This window comes from Octopus bimaculoides, chromosome 8 (assembly GCF_001194135.2).
Source record: "Octopus bimaculoides isolate UCB-OBI-ISO-001 chromosome 8, ASM119413v2, whole genome shotgun sequence".
Classification (NCBI taxonomy): domain Eukaryota; kingdom Metazoa; phylum Mollusca; class Cephalopoda; order Octopoda; family Octopodidae; genus Octopus; species Octopus bimaculoides.
Genome location: NC_068988.1, coordinates 94,019,738 through 94,028,170, shown reverse-complemented (window position 1 = coordinate 94,028,170; position 8,433 = coordinate 94,019,738). Strand labels below are relative to the sequence as shown.

At 34.9% G+C, this 8,433-nt stretch overlaps 1 protein-coding gene across 11 annotated transcripts in view; it reads right to left on the bottom strand.

Moving 5' to 3' along the window:
• LOC106880080 (uncharacterized) overlaps window positions 1-8,433 on the bottom strand; it is an 83,847-nt gene that overhangs the window by 11,441 nt on the left and 63,973 nt on the right. For 4 of the 11 annotated variants that reach the window (XM_052970279.1, XM_052970281.1, XM_014929910.2 and 1 more), the window contains one exon: window positions 968-2,325. The exons of 5 other annotated variants lie outside the window; for them this stretch is intronic. In XM_052970279.1, coding sequence (XP_052826239.1) covers window positions 1,011-2,297 — 1,287 coding nt within the window. In that variant the 5' untranslated portion in view covers window positions 2,298-2,325 and the 3' untranslated portion in view covers window positions 968-1,010. Of the gene's footprint in view, window positions 1-967; window positions 2,326-3,395; window positions 3,589-6,542; window positions 6,618-8,433 lie in introns of those variants that run through there. 2 more of the 11 variants (XM_014929897.2, XM_014929920.2) reach the window with 2 other exon arrangements.

Sequence of the window (8,433 nt, the reverse complement as noted above, 5' to 3'; positions counted from 1 at the left end):
CTATCCCATTACACTCCTCTCTCACGCTTACTTATCCTCTCGCTTCTTTCACCCTTTGTACTTCTTTCACCCTTTGTACTTCTTTCACCCTTTGTACTTATTGTCAAACTCGTGTCTTCCTTTTTGTCGTATTTCTGCGGATAATACTGACGAAGTGTGTTGATGTATTGTGTTGCATATCAGAACTCACAGGTTTATAATTTTGCGGTGGTTGAATTTTATGGATGATAAGGACTACTCAATAAGTTAATCGTGTCATCCCAGCAATGTTCTACCGGTAGAATGATGTGTAGAAACAATTGTAGTAATTTTTAAATAAAGAATGTCGTTCAATCTATATTCTATCTCTTATCTATATATAAATATATAAATTCTACGAATATTATGGAATTCCTGATGTTTATCTAGTAGCAAGAGCATTTCCATGGTATGAAGAGATCCGGTAACCAATAAATGTGGATGGACTTTGCAAAACAAAGGCTTTTACCTAAATCTTATTTAACTATATTTATAAAATATATATGCATGTTTGTGTGTATGTATATATGTGCGTACATACAGTGCTCTTCACTAACTCGTGCATGGTTGTGTGCCATTTGCTTGTTAATTATAAAAGCTCCTCGATTCATCTAGTCATCAATATTTAGGATATTTCATAGATCTGCTATAGAACTCTTATGGTAACAAAACTTACAGTATCTCATTTATTGCAAGGAAATATGGTCTTCTCATCGTACATTGCGCATGGCTTTGTTATATACTAAAATATATTATGTATTTCCACCAACAATATATTTTGAATTTTCAGATATTTTATTTATGTCAGTTTTTTGGGGTTTTTTTTTTTTTGCTTTGTGTTTGTTTCTCGTCTCATCATAGGATTCCGAATATATAAAAATAAAGATGCAAACACTGAAACAAAGAATTCCTATGAATTATAGATTGTCAGAAATAAGAAATGCTGGCGAAATTGGCAGATGTTAACTTTATTTATTCTAATTGTTTATTTTCTATGGCTTAGAGTTGAAATCACGAATCACTCGTACAGTTACTGCTTGAGAACGACGCTTTATTAATCTTTTCCTTCTTCTGAATTGTGCTTCACTATTAATCCTTTCTCTGCTGGCAGGTTGTAAACGGCAAATCTGAGATCTATACATGCTATTTGACAATATATTGTTTGAATTTCTAAAATAAAACTTATCTATTTTGCAAAGTTTATATGATTGTTGATTCCCATAAGATTTCTGTGCACTTGTTTGTCCTCGGTCCTGGTCCACTCTTTGAACATACACTACATTGATGTCTTTAGCCTCATTTGGTGACTCGAATACATCGCTTTCTGTTGAAGCCTTATTCACAAAAACCTTATTGCATTTTTTCATAAGGGATTCTTTAACAACGCTTGCTATTTTGATTGCTTCATTTTGACGATCAGGATCAGGCGATTGTTTAAATTTTTTCGGAAAAAGCGCTGATAAAATTAGGCCGAAGGGACGCATGTATCCTTGCCAGCAGATTTCGGTTAGGTTTCTTCTCCTGAAGAGATCTTTAAAACTTGCGGATTCTTTCTCTTGCCCAAGTATATACATAATAATGGTATCTAATATTTCTGGGATAACCGACGGTTCTGATATATCTTCAATGAGTTTTTGAAGTACATCATATGCTAATATACTCTGATCATAAGTCATTAACTGACAACATTCTCGTAATTTCCCCCGGTCGAATCTGTTCAATCGTGGAATATTTTTTCTATCAAATAACCAAGAATAATCAACTTTAGTTCGACGCTTAAATTTGCAATTATTCCTGCTAATACATTTTTTAGAATTATCCCAATTAGCACAGCCTGATTCATGTAGATTATTCAGCTGGTCATATTCCACTTGTGTATTTGCGGGGAATTTATCGGCAGAAATGATATCTTTCTGGAGTGTTTCGTTTTCACAAACAGATCCGTTCTTATTACAACTCGAATGTTTTCTCCTTTCTCTAACATTTGTTGCACTAACACTGCGTGAATCACAGAGATTTTTATTTTTGTAATAAACAGCAGAATCATTAGTATTCAAGTTATCGCAATAGCTGTAACTGTCAGAACTCTGTTCGCTATTTTCATTAGACTCAATTTCATAGCGATCGCTGGCAGTTTGAGTTTTGATATTTGATAATTCCTCCATTTTCTCTGTGACGAGAAGTATGAACGCGTTCGCTGCATTGTAATCTTTATCAAATGACCTTTTATGATGCTTTGTATTTCGTTTGGTAAAAAACTTCGTCACGGATTGAAACATGTTGCAATCGCCTTACTTCAAACTTAACCTAAACAAAACAAATATAAAAATCTGTTAGCAATGAAACAATCTGAATATAAAGCTGGTGTTAACATCAAGAAAATAGATACACGGCATGGTATGATAAAGGCTTGGGTGTCAAATGGAATACGGTGTTTCATTCATAAAAGTTCTAATTTCGAGTTATTCTGAGATTGGCTTTTCAGTTCATCTCTCCTGAGAAGTTGAAATACAAGCTGGTGTACGATGTATGCTGTAGTCGATCCGATTCATTTCATACGTCATGAAAACATATGGAAGGCTGCAGCACGGAAAGAAATTAAAAAGAAATGTATTACAGTTTTTAATTGTTTACTTATTGTGGGTTCAAATCTTACTGAAGCTGGTAAATACTAGAAATGAGTATATTGCTCAGACTTCTTTTTCTAATAAAAACAAATTGCTTAAAGCGAAAGAAATAGTTTTTTTTTTATTTTTGTTTCCTTAAGTTGCTTCGGTTAGTCTACATTACTCCGTAAGAAGCATAAGGCTGGTTTTCCGGTTCCCTGGAAGGGACCTTGGTCCATCGCAGGGTTATTATTTACAGCTGAGTAGTCTGGAGAAGAGTGAAATGAAGTGTTTTGCTCAAGAACACAATGCACCTCCTGGTCTGGGAATCGAACTCACGATCTAGCAATCGCGAGTACAACACATTGACCACTGCTCCACGAGCCTTCACCTGAGTAGCTTTATTACACAACATTTGATAATATTTTTTTAGCAGTTTTAATGGGGAAATGCTCCAATACTAAAACGGTCCAAGTATGTACTTTAAACAATATACTGTGCCTTTTAGCCATTTTTTTTTGCCCTATGGATCAATCTAATTTCCTATTTTTACTTTACTGGACCCTCATAGCCATTCGATGTTTTAAAAAAGCCTATTGGTTTTTTTTTGGTTTTTTTAATAATTAGATATACTGAAGAATTATATTAGAAAATAATTTAAATATTTCGTGAATTGAAGAAATATAAACCAATCTATTGCATATAAATTTTAACGACAAAATTTTATATGGAACCCTGTTGAGAACCACTGATATAGACAATAATACTGGCCTCCAGATACAGGAGATCTTCCAGATGACCACCAATAGCAAGCCGTCTTTTCCAACAATCATTCAACGTGTTATAGGTTGTATGCTGTTGTTGTTGTTGTTGTTGTTGTTGTTGTCGTCGTTCCTCTTCTTCTTGCAGTCAATGTCAGCTCGAAAAAATGTTTTTCTTATGGATTTTGCTGTTAGTGCCTGGACTGCAAAAGTTTCCAAGATTTTTCTAACACAATTTTATTTTACTAATTTTTCTTTTTTTTTTTTTTTTGTCATGGAAATACTTTTTAAAGGGCAAGTTTATTTTATTTCATAGACTTTTACCAAAAATAGGATTAAAAATAACTCTTCCTTATCGCTATCTTCCACCACCACAGAACTCCACAGCAGTAGAAGTAACCAAAACAGTAACAAAACAGTAAAAACAACAGGAGTGACGATGTGTGAGACAGAGAAGCAAGGCGGCAGCAAGAAAAACGCCGTCCTCCCCAAGAAAGTCATCAGTGTGAGAGAGAAATTCATTACCACCATTCTTTTATACTCTAGGCACAAAGCCCGAAATTTTGGGATTAGATCGACCCCAGTACGCAACTGGTACTTAATGTATCGACACCGAAAGGATGAAAAGCAAAGTCAACCTCGGCGGAATTTGAACACAGAACACAAAGACAAACGAAACACCGCTAAGCATGTCGCCCGGCACGCTTACGTTTCTTATTACTTTATTGCCCACAAAGGGCTAAACAAAGAGGGGCACAAACAAGGACAGACAAAGGGACTATGTCGATTACATCGATCCCAGTGCGTAACTGGTACTTAATTTATCGACCCCGAAAGGATGAAAGGCAAAGTCGACTTCGGTGGAATTTGAACTCAGAACGTAACGGCAGACGAATTACTGCAAAGCATTTCGCCCTGCGTGCTAACGTTTCTGCCAACTCGCCGCTTTAATTAATTACCACCATTGCCACTTTTTTTCTGCAAAATAGTGGTAGTTTATCCTGTTCAGGCTATATTATTAGCATTATCCTGTGATTGAGAATTTAAAATCACTTCTTTAACTTTCTAAGACATCTCAACGCTTCTAAAAAGCAAACTTCGTTTGTTTGTTTACTTTCATCGTAATTTGAATTTAACGTACGATAGCGTCTCATAAAGCGAGATTTCTATATATCTTAAATTTGCGGAAGAATTTGTGGTTGAAGTCGATAACCTGATTTTTCGTACATTTTCCCTAATACCTATTATCCTTAATTGGGGAATGGGTACTTTGAATTAGCTTCAATAGTGCAATTTTTATTTGAATTATTTGATATATTTTGTGTTTGAAGCTAGTCTTCTGTTGATATGGACTGTTCTTTTATAGTCATATTTACTAATAATTTTAGAAAGCTAGATTCTATAAAAACTTGTTGTTATATTTTTTATGGAGTAAATATCAATAAATTTTATACACTTTTCCTGAAGTAGTTGTCTGACAGGATTTCCTGACATTTTCCGTTTCATTCATTGATCTTTATCTGTTGGTACGGGTAAATTATGGGGCAACGATTCAGCTTTCTTACATATAGAACATACCCCGCTATCATTCCTGCCTTCCCCTCTTCCTCTTCTCCTTCTTCTTCCTCTTATTATTATTATTGAGTGAGAGAACAGTGGATGCCATCAAAGTGGTACTGAGTACAAATATATGAAGCTCAGTATACCCATCATGACTACCCGTCTTATAAGGGTACACCAGGCACATGCATCACAACCATATGTGCGCGACAGAGTGATCTCATATCAAAATAAACAGCGTATGACCTTGCAGGTGGGAGCCCAATTACAATTTCCTCGGGTTGAGTAGCCCATCCCGCGTAAATGGTCCTCGAACAAGGGTTGTTTAAGGTTGTTTCCAAGGGTGAATTATTCAAACCCCAAAGAATTTCTCTCAACACATGGTTATGATGCTCCCTCACTACTTCTGCTCATGATCAAAGATGCACATATCGTCAGCCACCAAAGGACATGCTCAAATGGTTAAGGTCAAACAATTGACAAGCAAATCTGGAGTATTGAGCAGAATATTTGCTGTGGCCCATCTTTTATACCAAGACAAAACAATGTACATGATAACACTTCCAATCAGTTAAGATCAGAAACCATGAGAGCCAGTGCCTGGTACTGCATCATGGCATTTATTATTATTATTATTATTATTATTATTATTATTATTTAGACTGTGAGCTGGCAGACGGGCAAAATACTTAGCAGCGTTTCGTCTGTCTTTATGTTCTGAGTTCAAATTCCGCCGAGGTCGAATTTGCCTTTCATCCATTCGGAGATCGATAAAATAAGTACCAGCTGAGTACTATGGTCAATGCAGTTGACTTAGCTCCTCCCTGAAATTGCTGGCCTTGTGCCAAAATTTGAAACCATTATTTTCATTATTATTATTATTATGCGGGCAGCGAGCTGGCAGAATTTTTAGCACCCGGGCGAAATGCTTAGCGACATTTCGTCCGTCGTTACGTTCTGAGTTCAAATTCTGCCGATGTCGATTTTGCTTTTCACTATTTCGGGGTCGATGAAATAAATACCAGTTGATGTAATCTACTGCCCATCCGGCAAAATTTCAAAACTTGTGCCCACAATAGAAATGATTATTGTAATTATTAAGGCAGTGAGCCGACAGAATATATAAGGGTGGATAAATTAAGTACCAGTTCTGTACTGGGATCGATCTAATCGACTGGACCCCTCACCAAAAATTTCGGGCCTGTGCCTTGAGTAGAAAAGAATATAAACGGTGCATAAAAACCGCTTAATGATATTTCTCCCAGACTTTTACGTTTTATTTTCAAATTCCGTCGATGTCGACTTTGCCATTTATCTTTTCGGGATCGATAAAATAAGTACCAGTTGAACACTGGGGTCGATGTAATCAACAAGTCCCCTCCCGCAGTGTTTCAAGCCTTTCGCCTATAGTAGAAAGGATTATTAATCGATTAATCGGGTGGTAGAATCGGATGGTACAATCGTGAGAAAATGTCTTGCGCTATATTTTCCGTCTCTTTATGTCTCGAGTTCAAATCCCGCTGAGGTGAACATTACCTTTCACCTTTCAGGATCGAGAAAATAAAACATTTGAGAACTATTTAGAAATTTTAGTGACCTGTTTCGATGATAATGAAGTTGAAACTTATGGCAGGGAAATTCTTTTCGGAAGAAACAAAGAAAGCAACAATTTCTGAAATTCCAAAATGAAACAAAAGGTTTTTAATTTTGAGAAAAGAATTTAACGAAATTGGTAAGATTTTATTAAATTGTTAAAATGCCTCGAGAAGTTGGTGTGTGTGTGTGTGTGTGTGTGTGTGTGTGTGTGTGTGTGACTGTGTGTGCCTCTGTGTGTGTATGAGGGCAGCAAGTTTGACGGTAGTGTGTGTGTAATTTCTAGTTTCTGTCTAAGAAATAGCTAGCATAGGAATTGGTCGTCACAGGGAAACAGAAGGAGGCATACAACCATGGTGCCGCGCATTGGGATGGAACCCAGAATCAAACATGTACAAAGAAAACCTCCTGATCGGAGAGTTCAATTTTACACATCTGCTCTAAACAGTGTGTAGTCTTGTATATTTACACAGCGATTCTTTAGTCAATATTTGAGCAAATAGAATGAAATTCATGTTTTGCTGATGAGTTTTAAATAAAATATATCTAGAGTTATCTCCCGTACCAACTGAAATAACTCCAGTAATATTCGGCTTTAGTTAATATTACTATCATTGTTATTAGTCAAAATCTACAGACGAATATTGATTTTTTTCATTACTGCATAATTATAATTAAATTTCGATACACCCTGACACTTTAGCTGTGAAACGAATTTAATCCATCCATGGGTACATTCTTTATTATATTTTATGACTGGTTCTATTGGTTTGGTAAATCACCGAACCGAACTGCAGCTATAATAATTTCGTCATTAATTATATTTTACATTTAAATATTTGTTTAATAGGAACCCTATCGAAGAATATATTGGAACGGAAATAAATATATTCAGAGTAACGAATGGTATTTCTTCAAGAGATATTTATTTCCTTACAGACCTTATTCGTACCATGTAAAATTGACACAATACTTTTATCGACATGAAAAATAAATAACTTGAAAAATTTTCTTGGTTAAAACTAAAGAATTTTGTTTTAAAAAAATGGCATCATCAGTCATTTTTATCGAAGTTTAAATGAACAAAGCAACTATCACTTCTCTTTTATTTATCAAAATGTTTACTCTAGTTGTTTCTTCCACTTGCTAGTCTATGTGAAATGTAGTTACGCTTCGGTCCCTCAAGTCCAAGTTACATTATGCAAATTTAACTCATTAATCATCAAATTTTGTTAAAATTCCACCAGGGAATATTGCTAATGTGTTTAGAGAATTCGGGCACGCAAAAATTTACGATGCATACTAATTATAAAAGCAAAGTTAATAATTTATTACTAATGCTACAATCGTTGATGATGGTAAATTATCGAAGAGTTCCATTTGTTGCTTTTTCTCTATTCTTTCTTTTTTTGTTTTTTACTTATTCTTTTAGAGAAGTAGTGGAATTTCTGGAGAAAAAAAAAAGTAACAATTACTGTAATGGGGTGGGCCTCATAGTTTGTGATGACAGTGATAAACTTGTAAAGTATTTCCTGATGCTAATGGTGGTTTGTAGATGTTTAAGCGATGGTTTCTAAGACACAAAATAAGATCACACAGAGCTGAATACACATGCATACATACACACACATGCACGCTCATACATATATTTATACGTATATATACATATATATATATATATGCATTCATACATGCACACACACACTTGTATATATATACATATCTATATCCCTCTTTCTCTCTCTCTCTCTCTTTCTCTCTCTCTCTCTCTCTCTCTCTCTCTACATATATATATATATATATATATATATATATATATATATATACATACATACATTCATATATATATACATACATACATTCATATATATACATACATACATGCATTCATACAT